General features: G+C 39.2%; 1 protein-coding gene across 3 annotated transcripts in view; it reads left to right on the top strand.

The window, feature by feature from the left end:
• The window catches only part of tafa5a (TAFA chemokine like family member 5a), a 129,169-nt gene that overhangs the window by 94,825 nt on the left and 14,784 nt on the right, over positions 1-19,560 (top strand). For all 3 annotated transcript variants that reach the window (XM_083528685.1, XM_083528686.1, XM_083528687.1), the window contains one exon: positions 13,479-13,606. In XM_083528685.1, coding sequence (XP_083384811.1) covers positions 13,479-13,606 — 128 coding nt within the window. The remainder of the gene's footprint in view (positions 1-13,478; positions 13,607-19,560) is intronic.

Genomic DNA, 19,560 nt, shown 5'->3' with positions numbered 1-19,560 from the left:
ACTCTATAAGGACCAGTGGCGGACAAGTACACAAACCATTTACTTGAGTTAAAGTAGATGTACTAGGTAAAATATGACTCCAGTAAAAGTAAAAATGCTCCCTTTAAACTTTCACTTGTGTTAAAGTACAAAAGTATTTCTCTTTAAATATACTTAAGTATCAAAAGTATTATGATTTATAGTGGCTAAAATGTCTTATTATAATTTTTTTCACAAGACTCTTTGTTTAATCAACTCAGTTTATGTTAAAAGACTCTAATGTTACTCTTAGAACACCAATCTATTAATAGAATGATATTAATAAGTCAAACACTGATTGATATTTAGAACAATTATCATGAGCATAAAACCTTCTTTTTAACTACTTAAAAAAATACTGGCAAATAACGCCACAGGTGTTGTATTAAGTTACAGCCAGGAGTTTCTTCCATCATTTATTATTTTTATAACGTTCTGCTTGATGTTAAACTGATGAACTCTATGTTTGTGCTACAGTAAGTAGATACCACCAAGTGGCAATCAAAAGAAGTTTCAAATAGAGCCTTACCCTGATTGGTGGGTTGCTGTGTGCTTGACTGGTTAAGTTTTTATCTGCTCATAAACAAAAAGGAAAGAATGATATTGCAAAATGTAGTTGAGTAAAAAGATATTTGACTTTAAAATTTAGTAAAGTTAAAGTCTCCCCAAATGGAAATACATCAGTAAAGTACAGCTTAAAAAAGCTAGTGTACTTAAGTACAGTAACAAATTACATTTACATTACATTGTTACTGTCCACCACTGGTAGCCACACACGCTTTGTTACACCAGTGATTATCCAAACAAGGTAAAACAAAGTTTATTCAAGTTAATTCTTTCCAGGAGAGAATACTAGAAAGTGGCTATTTTCTATCCACCAGAGCTTCATAAGTTTTACAGTAAAAAACAACAAAAAATCCAAGTTTTCAAGTATGAATATTCTCACAGTTCTGCTGGAGTGTGGTTTCCATGCCATGTATTGGTGTGTATCTCTTGTCAGGGTAACTGAGGAGCAAGCTTGCATAATTGGGAGCCAGGGCGAAGGGCCTGAAGTCACTAGAGAATTCTACACATGGCTTTTCTTGTGGGCGTCACCCATGTGATGGCCTCTTTTTCCCTAGGATCTTACAGAACAATGTGAAGGCCAATGCAGAGGATTCCATTGAGTAAATGAGTCAGTGTTTGTTTCTATGCTTGAATCTGAACCAGGGGGGGATTTGGCATCAGTCCTGGCTCTTGTGCTGGATGCATAGTGTTGGCGAGCGAAACAATGTGCTCTAAAAGGACAAGACCCCGCATAGTGGAGAGAAGTTAGTCGACATGCACACAACTATTTTAGTTTTCTTTTGTCAATGGAATGAGAATTTTGGCCTTTCGACTTTGAGCTGCTGAGAATTTGAGTAACTGCGTCAGGGCTCTGAGGTGCTACAGCTGAATTTATTTTTGTGACATAGATAGAAAAAAGTTTAAGAGAGAGTTGGAGAAAGTGAGGAGGCCAAATGAGGTAGAACGAAAGCAAAGGATATAGAGAATAAAGAAAAATTACAAACAGGCAGGCAGGTGACCTGTGGTGCCGTTGCTCAGCAAGCGCTTGAGTTACCTTTGGATTTGTCAAGGGATAGTGTGGCAAGAGGCCATAATCCACCTGCCATTTGCCTCTGACAGGAACACTGCTCCCTACTTAAACACAGAGTGCCATTGGAGCAGAACAGCTAGCCTTATTCCGCTCTCTTGCATACATTCCAGTGTCCACCCTTTAGAGAAGCTGGGAGGCAGAAAGCAGGAGAAAGAAAAATTGTCCATCACCTCCATCTCTCCAGGAAGGGCCTCGGCGGAGCAACGATTGATTGGTTCATTTTGGTTGGAAAAGTGGATCCCTGAAAACGAGTTTCCTCAGACTCCAGTGACAGATGAGCTATTGATTAGTTGTTTACAATCTGAGGGCGCAGTGCCCTGACAGTGCATGATAGAGCTCATAATGGTGTGTCCCACAGGTGCTCTGTGGTGTGTTAGGGTTAAACTTCAAGGTCTATGGATGTACAATTAGGGTGGAAAGCACAGTTCGCCTGACCCCAGCACTCTGAAATGGCATGTAGTGGAAAATCAAACGAATACGTAAAAGAGACCTATAAATCTAGGGTTAAGAGTCGCTCTTTTGGTCAGATCAGTGTTAATTTGACCCAGCCTAATGATTGAGATTATCATCAGAGAGTGGACTACTCCCAGGTGACCTGCTGGTATCATTTTTTTTATCGATTGATTTTTCAATCTGAGCTTGTCTGATCAGTTAAGCAGGGAGTTAAGAGAGTTTTTTTTTTCAGCTCGTATCAGCCAGCCATGCTCTGGGCATGGTTGCAGTAACCTTTACTATTGATTTGAGCAGATTCCCTTAAATGTCAGGTTCAAACTCCAGGTCACATGGTTATCAGCAGACATTAGCCGGCTTGCTTAACACTAAGCCCTTCAGATTCCTTGGTGCCACCGATAATTATGAAATGTCATCTTTGTATGCGGGGCCTATCCAATTAAGGTTATTAGCATTTGATGGTGCACCATGACCCTACCTTGCTTAAGATGTATTAATCAAGGCACTCTAATGTGTCATGCTGCTGCTCCTGCCTGTTATCATTCACTGACATTACAAAAAGTTTGCTCATCAAAGTCAAATCAGCCATGACATGAGTTTATTTTATTCTTTAATTTACATTTACTGCTTCCTTCTCTTTTTGTGCATAAATCCTTTGAATGCAAAAGGCTAACTGAAAGGAGGTCAGAGTGATTTGATGTTAGGTCACGGTATCAGAGAAGGAAAATTTGATAGAGCACAAGAGCTTAGTAAAGCCCCACTCTAAATACATAAATAATGCTTACTTTCCCTCTCACTCTTCTCCTGCCACAGGCATGTGCACTGTTCATTTATTGTCTCAATAAAGCCTGTCTGCAGGTCTCTGCGACGGTCATCAGTCACAGAACGTCTTAACTGGGTCAAGACCGCAGGGGCCCATGAGATCGCTTCTGCCTGTTCTCTGTCTTCAAAGAATCAGCTACAGCTGGCTCTCTGCTATTGTTTAACACCTCCGAGAACAGTGCAGGAGAATTTGTAGCATGCATCAGAATGTGTCCAAGCCCTGAGTTGAACAATGAAAAAATAGTCTAGTAAAAGACAAAAAGATCTACAAATATAGATCATTATGTACAGGACAGTGGGTTGCATTGGCGCTCCACACCAGCAGGGTCCTCTATTCTGAACTCAGGTCATTGGCATTATGGCGCTGCCTATGTCTTTTCATGTGGGTTCTCCAGTTTTTTCCACCTCCCGCAAACATGCTTATAGTGGCCTCAGGGGTAAATGAGTGCATGGATATATGTGCTGTCATCCTATAAAGGGGGTATTGTTGTCTTACAGTATCTCTCACATGTTTTTGCCATTAATTCAGGATCCACCAATAGGATCCTAATAATAGTAAAGCAGCAACTGAAGATGAAGGGTTAATCAGTTGAAGTAAACTGGGGCATAATTTTATCTAAACACAATATTTGGCAGAGAACCTAATTTAGAAAATAATTTTTATCTAAAAATGTTAATTTATCCAAGAGACGATTTTTAAATGAAGAGCAAGATTTTTAATAATACAGAAATCTTTAACACCATTTGCCTCTTGATCAAATAATAATTGGGATCTTTTCTACTTTGCTAAGATCAGTTACAATATTGTTACAAAGTACAATACATTACAACTTGTGTTTAATTTGCAAAGTACTTGGATCACATTTCATTACACAGAAAATTGGTACCAATATAGTACTGTCTGATTTTACACAAAGAATTTCAGTAAGCCCATAACCCAGCCATTAGGATTGCACAAGCCAGTGCACGCTTAGAGCCGGTCCCAAAACTATTTTTTTTTTTGGGAAGGTTAGGTTGGAAGGGCATCCAGCGTAAAACATGTCCCAAATCAAATATGCGGATCATGAAAGAGAAATTCATACCGGATCGGTCGAGGCCCAGGTTACCAACGACCGCCACAGCTATTGTTAACCAACAGGGTAGCTGTGGAAATTGGGCTACTGTTGGCCAAAGGAGGAAAAGGAGAGGAGGAAAACATCTACAGAGACAACAGGGAAATAAGTAGTGTAAGAGATTGGAGTTTTGGGTTGGTACTTTAAATGTTGAAAATATGACTGGTAAAGGGAGAGAGATAGCTGATATGATGGAGAGGAGAAAGGTAGATATGTTGTGTGTTCAGGAGACCAAGTGGAATGGGAGTAAATCCAGGAACACTGAAGGTGTAGGGGTGATCCTGAAGAAAGACTACAGTAAGAGTGTTTCTCACAGGGTGATGAATGTGAAACTGGAAGTCAAAGGGGTGATGATAAATGTCATCAGTGCTTATGCTCCGCAAGTGGGTTGTGAGATGGAGGAGAAAGAAAAATTCTGGAGTTAGATGAAGTAGTGGAGAGTGTAGCTAGGAATGAATGAGTGGTGATTGGGGCAGATTTTAATGGCCATGTAGGTGAAGGGAACATAATTGAGTACAAGGAGTACAAGGAGATGGAGCATCAGGTGAAAAGGGATGTGGCTAAAGAAAAGGTTAACGGCATATAAGGAGCTCTATGAGAAGTTTGACACTAAGGAAGGAAAAAAGAAAATGTATGTGAGCAACAGTATGGTTTCATGCTGAGGAAGAACACTACAGACCAAATATTTGCTTTGAGGATGTTGATGGAGAAGTATAGAGAAGGTCAGAAGGAGTTGCATTGTGTGTTTGTGGATTTAGAAAAAGTGTAGGACAGGGTGCTGAGAAAGGAGCTGTGGTACTGTATGAAGAAGTCAGGTGTGTCAGAGAAGTATGTGAGGGTGGTCCAGGACATGTATGAGGACAATGGGAGCAGCAGTCAAGTGTGCAGTAGTAACGAAAGACTAGTTCAAGGTGGAGGTTGGATTGCAACAAGGACCGGCTCTGAGCCCTTTCCTGTTTGCAGTGGTGATGGATGTTTGCAGTGGTGAAGGTTGAAGGACGAGGTCAGACAGAAGTCTCCATGGACTATGATGTTTGCGGATGATATTGTTATTTGTAGTGAGAGTAGGAAGCAGGTTGAGAAGATCCTGGAGAGGTGGAGGTACGTGCTGGAGAGAAGGGTGAATGAGAGGGAGGGCAGTGGCATGTATATGGGGTATCTCTGTAAACATGTGATATATCGGTGCTGAGGATGGACTTCCGCCAGGAAGGAGGAAAAAAGGAAGGCCAAGGAGGAGGTTTATGGATGTGGTGAGGAAAGACATGCAGGTAGTTGGTTTAAAAGATGCAGATGTTAAGGACAGAGTAGTATGGAGACGGATGAGTCGCTGTGGCGAACCCTAACGGGAGCAGCCGAAAGAAAAAGAATTTCAGTAGCCCATATTTTTGATATACTATGTGAGGATGAATCATGTAGGAGGAGATAGTACAGGAATGAATTGGCTAATTCACAGCTGTATCTGATTAAGTTTTTAACCCAATGTGTCATGTCTCAAGAGCCTGTGCATGCAAATCTGTGTAATCATAAGAAAGAGTTTTTGCCTACTCACAGTGTTTACCCAAGAAAAAAAGTACCATATGGTACATCTGGCAACAGCTTTTATTAATAATATTATGTAATGTTCAAAATATGAATGTTTGCTTAAAAAGATTGCATTTTCTTAGCCTGCAAACTTGTGGTTAGGATTTTAAACATAAGTCATAGGAAGTCCATGAAGTGTTTAAGAAATTCCTTACAGAAAATAGCAAGAAAACCATTTCTTCGTGCTTCATCCTGGTCAGGATAAATTATAAACTATAAATTTAAAATTTTTCAAACAGGGCAAAAAAAGGAGGTTTCAAAACTTATCGGATTACTTATGGATAAATGTTTATATGTCTTACTCAGGCTAATAAAAATGATAGATTTTTGAGAATCAGGAGGCAAACGGAGGAAACCCATGCAGGTAGAACATGACACAACACAAAATAATGTGAATAAGTCGGATGAATTTAATTTCATTAAATTATCTTATTTATATTATAGTAATAATGATAAGAAAATGTTTGGTTTTTTTGTAGATTTCAATGCATTTCCTTCTAATTAATTTACGTCCTATTACTTTTTGGTGAAGTAAGCTCTAACAGCCTGTACAGGACACTGTCCCATGTAATACTGTATGTAATTGAGTCAGGATGTTTGATTATTCTAGTATATGCACTGTGTGCAGTTTCAGCAGTTCGCCAGTAAAAGTCCAAGGGCAGCTGTGCAGCTGCATTGCCCCCACAGACTCCGGTTATTAAATGATCTCTGTCAGCATGGCTCATGTTCTAGCTGACATTTCCACTGCTGGTTTACAGCGTCTCCCGGCTGCAGAGGTAAGAAATGTCAGCGCACATCTGTGAGTCCGTGATATCACTCAGAGCTGGGGCCGAGCGCACCAAGGCCTGCTGGGAACTCGCGGCCCCACCGAGAGCATCACAGCCAGACGGAGTCTCCACAAACAAACACCAGCATGCCAAATGCTGCTGCCAATTAGGGCTCGGCCTGGCATTTAACAAAAGGCTGCGAGGATAAATGCTTCATCCCTCAGAGCAGGGGGCGGTTTCCATGATTAAACTCGAAGTGATTGACAGCAATTAGGCTAGATTTATTAGTGTAAAGTTTAGTTTGGTTTTTACACAAATAATGTTGTATGTGACAACACAACAGATGAAGTCACTGAGCAACAGCATAGTAAATACCAAAGTGTTATTTTGCATGGTCTTTGGAATGCCAGATTATGTCACAAGAAATTAGCTTTGTTTTTATTTTTAATTTTTTGTGAAGCCAAATCTTTTTTAAAGGTTGCAAACAGCATTTGGAGCACAGCTTCATCAATGCAGCCAGAGCAGAATAATCAGATGAGAAACATGCAGTGGAGTGTAAGTATCTGGGATACTGCTTACTGAGTAATTATGCAGTCTGAGGTGGAGTTGATATCTATTTTAGTTCCTATGGTGCTTCTCTTGTCTCTCCAGGTGAGGGTCTCTGACACGTGCTGCTCTCCAACTCGGGAACACGACTAATTGGGCCGCATTCTGTCCTTTAAGAAACATGAAAGACGACGCTTTATTGTCCTGTGGTGAAAGCTTTGTTTTTTTTGTGGGGTTTTTTGTGAGGTGTACATGTGTGTAGGGGGTGTTTCATGCTGCAGTGCTTAGAACCAGGACAGAAAAGGCAGCTAAAAATTTAATGAAAATGCAAAAGTAGTTTGGGGGCAGGGGGCCACCGGTAATGCCTGGTTGTGTTGGAAAAGATCCGTGTGAAATTAAGACACACTGAATTTTCTTAAAAGGCTCTTTGAGCTGTCATTAGATGGTGGAGGCGCTGCTGAGAATGTTAATGGTGTGAAAGTGTGTATGTGTGTGTGTGTGGGGGGGTGTTGTTACTGTGTCTTACACACACTGGCCATTGCATCCCCCTGTTTCAGTGTCAAGCTGTACTGCCAACTCAACTTGCGGGAAGGAACACCTCTTAAATGTAGATATGAAAATTAGACATTTAACGTGCTTATGAGAATTTAATTACGAAAGAGTGCAGGCTGACATTTAAAAAAAAAAAAATTCCTGTTGCCAGAGTGGCGCTCGACGTTTGACAAAAGGATGCTGATGCTAAACAAAAATGCTAAAGAAAAACCTTACGATCCGGGTGCTGATTCCGTCATCCTTCAGAGCTGAGGTTGTGAATATTGTGAACACAAACAGAATGCCAATGCAGCACTTTACCAGATCAGATGCATTATTGGATAAACAGCTGTGATCAGATATGGCCTGTAGAGTTGAGCTCACGCACTCTGTATCCTGACAGGCCTGTGCTTTCCACTGCATTAGGTTGGATTTATAACTCAGGGTTGCAGGCTGTTGACATGAGCAAGATATAGCATTTGGATGAGATAGTGTCCCGCACAGAGTGTAATGACGTTATTTCTTGTCCTATCATGGCCAGATGAACAGTGTGCTCAAGTCCTGTCCGGATACGAATTATGTCCAGGTTGTTTTTATTTCACTATGGCTTCAGATCTCACCGCTCATGCAGCCAGGACGTGACTGGATACTCAAACAGCTGCCTTCATAAGCTCCGTCATGACGGTATTGGTTAAAATGTTCTCGCAGAGGATCAAATTAGCTGGCCGTTGCATGCCGTTGATTTATAACATCTGAGAAATGTCTGGGGTTTCTAGAGTGTAGGTGCCCTCCACTTGTTTTATGGTCAATTGGATGAATAATTGGGGCTAACAGGCTATCAAAATCCAATTCACACACAGAAACACTCAGGGAGGACATATTATCTAATTAAATGGATCACTCCTCGTTTCTTTATCACTCTTCGTCGTGTGCTAATTCAGCAGTCATACAAATGAGGAGAACTGATGGCTTCATCAACAGGAAATAGAGAACGAAATGTGGTTAGATGCTTTTGGCCTAAGTATCGCTTCAATACATGCACTACACGTTTACTATCAAAATGCATGAACTTATAATACGTTTTCAGGATTATGTGATTAATTTTTTTATCTTTTTGGATCCTGATTTTATCACATCTGTATTATTTTATGTCCCGCCATGTTAAATGTTTATTCTGGGATTCATGGGATTGTGTAAAATTAATTTATCTGGCTTTGGTTTGTGGTCAAGGCTGGGTAAGTGTGTGTGTGTGTGTGTGTGTGTGGGGGGGGGGGGGGGGGGCTGCATGCTTTTGGGAGCAGCAGAGTCTCAGTGTGAAGAGAACATTAAAGAGGAATTTCATAGATTTTTTATTTACATAAAAAAAACTGACCATTCTTCAGAATTGTTCCACACCAGGGACAGAAAACAGGAGCTCAAAATGTTTATAGCCTGTAAATTCACTTCTACATTAAGTTATTTAAGTGGGTCTAATGCTACTTCAAGCATTCTGAGTTATTTACACTGTTAGAGTTTGATTCTCCTGCTAAACATGGCCAAAATGAAAAAAAAAAACTGCACAGCAACCAGAGCAAGAGCAAGGCACTCCCACCACCATGCTTCATTAGGTTACAGAGGTCATCGGTAGTCCTGAACAGGGTTTGCTTGAGATAAATGGTTCCAAAGAAGTGTGGTTTTGGATGTGAGAAAAGATCAAAGAAGAACTTTGTTCAGTACTTACCAAAAAGATACATCCTGCTATAGACGTTGTTGCTCCTGTTGTTCTCAATTTCAGACTCTGATTCTGAATCATATATGTATGGCTGTATCTGATTGTTAGCCATAGTTCATTTAAGTTAATAGAGTTTGTTCCTGTAATGTTTATTGCAATGTCACACTTTGCAGACGATCGCTGACCGAAAGCTGCTCACGCTTTTTTTTAGCTCCGCCCACAGCACGCCTCCAAGAGCTCGGCGAAGATTCCTAAACCCAAAACCATGAGTTGTTGCAGAGTTAGAGCAAAGACCAGGTCAAGACAGCAATGGTTATTAGTATCATTATATTTTTTATATACCTATTACCTACTGTATGCTTTTTACTGTGTAAAAAAGCAAAGTGTGAAGACATTGTTTAGTTGTATCTGAAGGAGTATCAGAAATGGAATGTACAGATGAACAGAAGAAGTGATTGAGAGTGGGAGAGAAAGAGCGAGACAGTGGGAGAAAGACTGACCCTGATGGTACAGAAGCAGACAAAAAGTGTTGGTGGTGGTGCAGCAAATGTCCTCCCATGCAGGCCAAAATTAAATGTATATTTGTATCCACATTTGCCAATTAACAGTCCTAATATTTGAGGACTTGGCATGTCTGAAGATGAGCAGGTGACTGCGTGGGAGTTTATTCTTTTATGAGAAATTTTCAAATGTGAATAGAAAATTCAGAAATAAAAAGACCACTTAAATATTGTAATAAAGTCGTTATATTTGCGATAAAACAAGAGGCTAAAATGAGAGATAAACTGATTTTAGATAGATAGATAGATAGATAGATAGATAGATAGATAGATAGATAGATAGATAGATAGATAGATAGATAGATAGATAGACAGACAGACGGACGGACGGACGGACGGACGGACGGACGGACGGACGGACGGACGGACGGACGGACGGACAGACAGATAGATAGATATTTTATTCATAAAATAGAACATTGGGGATACAAGACTTCTTTCAGTATTAGCTAGACACATTTAATGTCCAAAAGTTTGTAGACACCCGTATCCTATACACATATTAATTGTGGCACTTTTTATTGCCATTTTTCTGGTGGCTTGTTGCAGCTGAGGGATATCATCAACTAATGCCATAAAATTTTTTCAGTCCATTTGTTTCATCAAATGCACTCGTGAATGTCAAGTAGAAAGCACAATGTCAATAAAGAAGACATTTCCAGACATTTAAAGGACACGAAGAATGTGATGTCCTGATAAAAAAATCCAAAGTAGTTGTTCAACAAACAACCTGTCCTGTAAAGATTGTTTATTTTTGTCCCTACTGTATTTTGTTCACCTACCAATTTATACCTATAAGCCAACTTTACATTGTAATATAAACAATATTACAAACAGTAAAATCTATAATAAAAATAACAAATATATTAACTAGCTGCTCATGCACTCTCAGTGTAGTGTTACACAATCGAAAAAGAAATCGCTATCTGCCCTCTTTCTCATACACAAACTCACAGATGACCACAACTGTTTAGCATTACTCTGATTGACAGGGGAGAGAGGGTATGCCATAACTTCTTGGGAGTATGACCTTGCTCAACATCAGTAGATTTCTCTTAGATAGAAGACCCTAAGACAACAATCCTTCATTGTCAGAAATCTTTTTCCATTTGGAAATGCACTTAAGACTAGCAAGACAACATATCCAGATGTATCAATCAATTGATCTTGATTAATTTCTTTTTCTTTTTTGGCAATCAGTATGTACCTGTAATTTACTTTTGCATATAGACATCTATTCAAGTCAGTTATTAACATATCAGACTTCACATTCTTCAGTTGTGGTAAGGATATGGTAGATTACATTAGAGTGCATATCCTGTGATGAATATTAATAGCTTCTAATTTGTGCAAATCTGTTGTCTATATGCATTGACACGTCAGTAGTCATAGCTGAGGTAAATATGTATGGTGATGAGGTGTAGGGAAACAAGGGCTTGTGCTTGTATATTTCCATGTACATTTTTGAAAACCTGACCTCATTTACCCATTCTCATTGAGCAAATTATGTAGCTTCTTCTTATCTTTTTATTTGTCGAAATCCCAATCCTAGTTTCTCTCATGGGCTCATTTTGTAAATGGAGGATCATAGAGGTGAGGCTTTTGCAATTCTAGCAGCTTCATTAGTGTGATGGCTGATTATTAAATTCTCATATTAGACACAATTGTTAAGACCTTGCCATCACCCTGTCACCCCACAACCCCTCTCTTGTCCTCTTGAGCCAGCAGAAATTCACCAGATAATCTTCATTTATCTTTATCTGCAGTAACGTATCTTATTGTGTGCCGCGGAATTCGCATAAAGCATCGACTTAAGAAATTGATGACGCTGAGAGGCTTTTAGAGAAGCCTCTGATTGAGGCTAATAAGACATTTAAAATAACATGGCTTCTTACTTTGCTATTAGAATGCTGGCAGTTATTGGATTTAAGGGTCAGCAGATTAACTTGCTATCTGTGATGATCTGAAAAATGTATGTTCAATGAGCTTCATATTACAAGAGATTTGTGTCTTCGGAGACATTAGCTCGATAAAATATATTATTTTGCTATGGTACAAAGGGGAACCAAGAAAAGTGAAAGAGACGAAAGTGTTACAAAAATAACACATTGCCTTTTCGAGGATATCAGTGGAGAAAATATATATTATATACAGTGAATATTCTGTACCAAGAGCAACTCATTTATATTTCATTTCACTATAAATACAGCCTTTTGTCACTGTAATGCAGCATTTGCTAAAAGACTATTCTTATGTGACAAACAATTGTATCTGCAAAATTCGGTTTTTAAATCATTTTAATTATCGCAGTTTTTCCTGTCGTTGTCGTTTAAAAGAGCGTTTATTTACTGTAAGCTGCTCCTATCAGTTTCCTTCAAAGATTTGCTGTTTACTGAATGTTATTTGTTCTTCAGACATCTTAAGACATTTTTTCCTTTTTGATTTTGATGATTAACTGAAGCTTTTGCTTTGTATCTGTGTGATTTTATGCATTGTATCTGCTACCACATGATTGGCTGATTTGATACTGTAACTGCATGAATGATGAGATGTATTAATATAAGCCTTGGGTGCACATTGAAAATAAAGAAATCAGGCCCTGAATAATTTTTTATTGATTCATCGCAAGTAACTGCTTTATCCTGGTCAGGCCAATGGCACACATACATTCATAGCTAGGAGCTGATTTGTAAGTCAATCCACCTACTTCTGCATGAGACAGCAAAGCCTTCTTTTTAAAAGGCATTATTGTTTATAATAAAAACGGGAAAAGAGTAAAGAGAAATAAAACGCTACTGAAATGGAACACTACGTTTTGCAGAAAATCAGCGGAGAGAAAATGTTTGCTACCAGAAAATGTTTTTCGAGTTCAAGAGCTGCTCATTTATTTTTAATTAGCGAAATCACCAGTGTACAACCTGTTGCCTGGGTAATGCAGGACTTGCTAAATTAGGGCTCTCTGGTGCATGCGTGTTAACAATTATATCTGCACAATATGCTTCATTTTAGAATAATTAAAATAAAGAACATTTACATATATAAAATAAAAAATATAAAAGTTCTTTAGGGATCGAATATTAAAGAATATAAAACGAAATACAAAATGTACTTAAATAACAACTGATTTAGACACATTACAAGATTAAATTGAAGCTTTTTTTTTTTTTTTTTTTGCTGTTTCGGTTTATGTCAAATTGCATCATAAAAATGAGCTTGAATTATTGTGCATATAGTATATAGCAAATCCATTGAATAAACACCAACCAGAGACATTTGGGGATGTCCATTGTTGGACCAGCTCGGCTTATAAAAAGGCATTTTAATTAGGACCAGTTGTCTTTACTATGTCCTCAGAAAAAAACAAAAAACAAAAAAACATCCAATCTGGGTAAAAGCTAGACATCACATTATTTCCATGTCCTTTAAATGTCTTTGTGCTCACTGGGAATGTCTTCTTCGTTGTCATTGTGCTTCCTACATGACATTCTGGGGTGCATTAGATGGAACAAGAAAGCGAGAAGGCTCGCAGCCAAGCCTTGTCACACGAATACGCTACAGTTCACCAAACGTGATCAATGTTAACAGCCGATATCGTGTGTTCCTGGTGCCATGCTCAGCATACAGCTTAGTGTGAGCAATTTTTCATTTCAGACAAAATGAATATGACTGGCTCAATATACTGTGTGTGTGCATGCATGCATGTGCCTGTATGGTTGATAACCTCCCTCTCGTCTTGCTCCACAGCCCGTATCGTGAAGACCAAGCAGTGGTGTGACATGCTGCCATGTTTGGACGATGAAGGCTGTGACCTTTTGGTAAATAGATCAGGCTGGACTTGCACACAGCCCGGCGGCCGGGTCAAAACTACCACGGTGAGTTTCCTCCATTACACCTCTTTTCTCTATAGTTAGCTTTTTCAGTGCAGGTATAAAAAAAATAGTTCTAATCAGGTTTTTTCTGAACATCATTGCATTGCTGTGAAAGTTCCTACCAGATATTCAACTAATATAATAGACTGATGCATATAACATAATTAAATTCAATTTCAACACTCGAGCTTAGAGGTTTTTAATAATAATACACGTTAATGTTTATTAAGTAGCATGTAGCCAAATTAACAACATGACCAAAAAATGTGCACAAAGCAAAGACCATGCAACTGTGAGCTATACTTTGGGGTAAATACCAACACACTAATGCAAAAAACCCTAACAGCCAAACTCACAGAAAACAGATGTTAAATAGGGGTGCTCGTTTGGAATACCACAAAACGAGAGTTATCATCGTTACGTGTGACATTTCGTATGCTGGGGGCTCATGGGTAATGTAGTCTATTGTTGATTGTAACAGAACCATAACAGTTACAAGTCAACTCAAGTAGGCTTTATTGTCATTTGAACCATATACAGTGTCAATACACAGTGAAACGAAATATTGTTTCCACAAAACCAATTTACTACATCAAACAGCATAAATTAACAAAAGAAACACAAGACTACAGTGCATAGTTCTTTTCCTGATATTTTTTACATTATAAACACTGGTTGTTTAAAATAAAATTACATCCCGATAAACGAAAAACCGCGATAAACTGACGCCACAGTGAAAATGCTATTTTATTTATACAGTACTTTATTAACATTTAACTTCATTTCATAATTACCGTAATTTCCGGACTATAAAGCGCACCCATATATAAGCCTGAATTTTACAAATATTTTTATTTTTAACATAAATAAGCCGCAGGTGTCAACACTAATGTACTTTACACAGGGTTTAACGAAAGACATGTTACACACGGTGTAACGGGTAAAATAAGTTGCACTTCCTTTAGGAGCATAGCGGTATTTTGGGAATAGCATGCCAGAAGCGAGCTATCCTTTCACCCTGACTCAACGCGCTACAGCGGCTTGTATCTAAACAGTAGCCGACCAAGAAAGTCATTGTTTACTGTCTTCCTCCTTCCTTTCACAACTATTTCTCTCGGGAGTTTATCTTTTGGCATCGTTGTGCGTTTAAAAATCACCCGATGGAAGTTTTTTCTCCCGATGCCGTGCAGCTCAGAACACAGGTGAGGTGCGTGTTTTCGTTTCCGTTCGGAAATTTCATTGGTCTAATGTTATGTCACACAGTTTTTTGGCTTGAAGTTTGTGAAACCGGGAAAAACCCAGGAAAACTTCATAAATTAGCCGCTTCGTTGTTTAAGCCGTTCAAAACGTAGGAAAAAAGTAGCGGCTTATAGTCCGAAAAATACGGTAATAATTTTATTTTTATTAATACATTTCATCATAAAACTCCATAAAAACAATTGCCTAAAAGTTTTTTGATCTATCGTGCTATCCGTGAGAGACCGGGAAAATCAGCTAAAAAAATTAGTTATGTGACAAATGCAATTTCAAGGTAAAACGGGGGCTCAAGATTCGAAACCGCGGTAAAGCGGGGGATTTTCCAGCCATAAGTGATTCTGTTACCACAACGCCAAAGCACACAGTTGTATAGGTTGTGTATAGATGCAGTAGAATACAATTTCCCCTTCACTTGAACAAGGAGCCGCAAACATGTTCCAGCATGACAATGCTTCTGTGCACAAAGCCTGCTCCATGAAGATATGGATTACATGGGTTAAAGTGGAATATCTTGAGTGGCGTGCTATGGAGCTCTGACCCTCAACGCTATTGAACACATTTGGGGTGAATTGCAATGCTGACGGCATCCCAGGCCTCCTCGCCTACATCAGTGTCTGATTTTACTAACACCCTTGTAGCACAAATCTCCACAAGCACACTCCAAAATCTAGGAAAACATCTTCCCAGAAGAGTGGATGTTATTAAAACAGCAAATGTGGGATAAATGTGGAACTGGATGCCCAAACAACACATATAAACCTTGGGTGTCCACAAACTTTTATTCATATAGTGTATTTACTAATTTCTAACATTATTCACAATAACCATGTTTTTTTTAATGTTGTTTTGTTTTGCTTTAAAATTATAAAATAAATACATTAAACAAGTTTAAGTTTATGTATTTTTTGTTCATTAGAATTTAAGTTAATTAAGTTAATATTTATGATAAATTCAAAATTACACAATATAGATTTTACATTGGTTAGTATTAAGTGATATAATAATATGAAATCAATAAGAATGATAAAGAGAAATAAAACTTTAGATTTCCTGATCCTACTACAGCATCTTACTGCATCCCCACATATGGTCAAGTATGCCGTTTCAAAAGCATCTTCAATGAACTCCAAGACTTGTCTCCACAAGTATAGAACTGCTAAAAATTTCTTTGCTTAGTAACACTGAGCTTGGACTTTTCTTGTATTGAGCTGTAATTGCACGAGACCACTCAACATTAATGATGGGAGCAGATGGATGATCACGGATGGAATGTTTACGAGTAGAAGTGTGAAAGAGGAATAGCGAGAGAGGTGAAGCTTCTACAGCTCCTGTCTGTACTGTCATCTGCAATTAAAAACTTTAATTTGTGCTCATTCGTTCTGCACTGCTCATTTGCATCTTCTCCAGTCTTTTAATGTCAGGCAGTGAACTTTACCAAACTGAGGGGCTTCACGGGCTTAGCCATCAAATGTGCTGGCTACTTGTTTACCACTAGTTTTTTCACAGCACGAGAAAAGAAGAGGTGGACAGGAAGGCAGATCAAGATAGAGGCGGACAGGCAAATGTAAACAAGGAGGTGAAATTAACAAGATTTTATCCTATGACTGACAAGCAGTGTGAGTATATACCATAATAAGTAAATGTGAGGTATTTATAGCAAAACTATGGTGAGATTTTGTTATTTCTGGGTGTTGTGTGCCTTTAAATAGGGTCAGGTTTCTTAAAGGGGGTGAATATTTAATTCTGCATTGCTTTGAGCAAATGTTGAGGGTTACGAAAGATCCTATTATATCCGCACTCACAAATATGGTCTTTTAATAGTGCACTCATGGATGACACATTTTCTAATATAAATTTTATGTATAATTATTTTAAAGGTGTGCTTAAAACACATCCCTGTGCTTGTCTGTTCATTTAACATTTATAAAGGCCAGTTATATACAATTCTTTGCTTATGTAGTCTGGATATTTGACTAACATAATTGAATGTTCTTAATATTTTCCTTATCGTGCATAATCCTGCAGTATCAATAATATAGCAACCCTAGCAGTTAACAGATTAAATTTGATGAATGAAAATTAAATGAGTAATTCATGAGTAAACATTTTTTATATTGGCTATTCTATTTTAAAAATCAATAAATGTCCTGAGCCCTCTCACTAGGCTCTGCTGTGATGAGCTGCTTTTAGCAAACGGAATTTACATAAATGCATGTGATTGGCTAATGAGAGAGAATGTGCTACAAAATGTTTCTGTAAGTTGCTGAGCTATGGTCAATTGTTCTATATATTCATATATAGAATCGCTTTAACGTATCTTAAACATGACATCATATTAGATAGATAGATAGATAGATAGATAGATAGATAGATAGATAGATAGATAGATAGATAGATAGATAGATAGATAGATAGATAGATAGATAGATAGATAGATAGATAGATGGAAGGAGGTTAAACAGTTTGTGACTGGGATGTGAAGAGTCCTTGATAATGTTGTGAGCTCTGCGCAGACATCTGCTGTGGTGAAGGTGCTCAATGGCAGGTAGTTGGGTGCCAGTGATGCGTTGGGCGGTTTTGACCACCCTTTGCAGGGCTTTTCGTTCACTCACAGTAGAGCCTCCATACCATACGGTGATGGAGTTGGTCAGGATGCTCTCAATGATGCAGCGGTAGAAGCTCGTTAAAATCCCAGGGGACAGATGAGACTTCTTGAGACTTCTCAAGAAGTACAGGCGCTGTTGTGCTTTTTTTACCAGAGCTGAAGTGTTCTGCTGCCATGTCAAATCCTCGGAGATGTGAACTCCCAGGAACTTAAAGCTGGAGACTCGTTCTACCTCAGTTCCATTGATGCTGACAGGTAGATGTCTCCTGCTGTTGGATTTCCGAAAGTCCACAATGAGCTCTTTGGTCTTTGTGGCGTTGAGAGCCAGGTTGTTGTTGGCACACCACGCTGCTAGATTGCGGATCTCTTCCCTGTAGGCCAATTCGTTGTTGTTGTCGATCTGGCCGACCACGGTGGTGTCATCTGCATACTTGATGAAGATGTTGGAGTTATACAGAGGAGCACAATCGTGGGTGAACATGGAGTAGAGCAGTGGGCTCAGAACACAGCCCTGCGGAATGCCAGTGTTCAGAATGAGGGTTGAGGATACCGGGTTACCCAACCTGACAGATTGAGGTCTGTTGGTGAGAAAGTCCAGAATCCATCTGCAAGTGGAGGTGCAGATACCCAGTTCACTGAGCTTAGTGATCAGTACAGTGGGGAGGACTGTATTGAACGCAGAGCTAAAGTCAATGAACAGCATTCTAATGTACGTGTTGCTTTTATCCAGGTGGGTGAGGGCTGAATGAAGAGCTGTGGAAACTGCATCCTCTGTTGACCTGTTCGGGCGATAGGCAAACTGGTGTGGGTCCAGTGTAGGTGGTAGGCCCGCAGTGAGGTGATTCAGGATCAGTTTCTCAAAGCACTTCATAGCAATGGGGGTGAGTGCAACTGGTCGAAAGTCATTCGGGCATTCAGCAGCTGAGTGCTTAGGCACTGGTATAATGGTAGTGGTCTTCAGGCATGTAGGTACTGTGGCTTGGGCCGATGACAAGTTGAAAATGTCATTAAAAACCTGTGCCAGTTGTCCAGCGCATTCACTGAGAACACGTCCCGGTATGCCATCCGTGCCAGCTGCCTTTCGTGCATCCACTCTGCTAAACACTGAATAGACGTCCGTTGTCGTGAGTGAAAGTGGGCTGTAAGCAGAAGAGTCCGTTGTTGTTGTGAAATGTCCTGTGCATTGGTCAAAACGAGCAAAAAAGTGATTGAGCTCGTCCGGTTGGAAGGCACTGCTGGTTGGTTGAGCTGTGCGTTTGTAGTCTGTGATGGACTGGATGTCTTTCCACATGCGTCTGGGGTCAGTGCTCTTCTATGTGGAGTTTGTATGTGAGTTTTGCTTTCCTGATGCCTCTTTTCAGGTTGGCCCTGGCTCTGTTGTAGTCCTCTGCCCTGCCAGATTTAAAGGCAGCATCTCTTGCTTTCAACAGGAGACGGACTTCAGAGTTCATCCATGGTTTCTGATTAGGAAAGCAATTAGTATTGCTGTTAAAATCTCTCACATCTAGTACTGTATTTTGAATATATTTGAATAGCTTTTAGAGAGAGCACCTTGACTTTGTCAGGCTGTGGTTCAGACACACTCTTCAAAACAAAATATGAATATTTTCTTACATAATGCTAGCACTCCACTAGTGTTGTGTAACTAGAACTAAGGTAAACGCATTAGATTCAAATGGAGGAAGGATATTTTTTAAATGTATGATTTTCCTCACATTAGTGTAATCTAGGTTATACATTATTATTAACCATAAACTTAGAAACAATTATTCAATTAAAAAATTCAATTTAGCTTTTTTTAGTTTTACTTTTCCCACTTAAATAATTTCATATTTCCCTTTGATACCCTGTTGGTCTCTTTGTGCACAGTTCCCCTTAGGGCCCTTTAGCAAGGCCCTTAACCCTCTGTGTTTAAGCGGTGCTGTAACATGGCTGACCCTGCACTCTGACTCCAGCTTCTTAACATCATTTGGATATGTGAAGAAAGAATTTCACTTTGCTGTAAAGTGTATGTAACAAATATGAAGCTTCTTTCTTTATTTTCTCAAAACACAGGGTGCGTCTGAGTCCCCAAAGTCAATGACAATGACTCATA

The sequence above is a fragment of the Silurus aristotelis genome (genome assembly GCF_946808225.1).
Source record: "Silurus aristotelis genome assembly, chromosome: 24".
Taxonomy (NCBI): Eukaryota; Metazoa; Chordata; class Actinopteri; order Siluriformes; family Siluridae; genus Silurus; species Silurus aristotelis.
The sequence above is the reverse complement of the archived record's forward strand: the minus strand, read 5'-3'. Positions and strand labels throughout refer to the sequence as shown.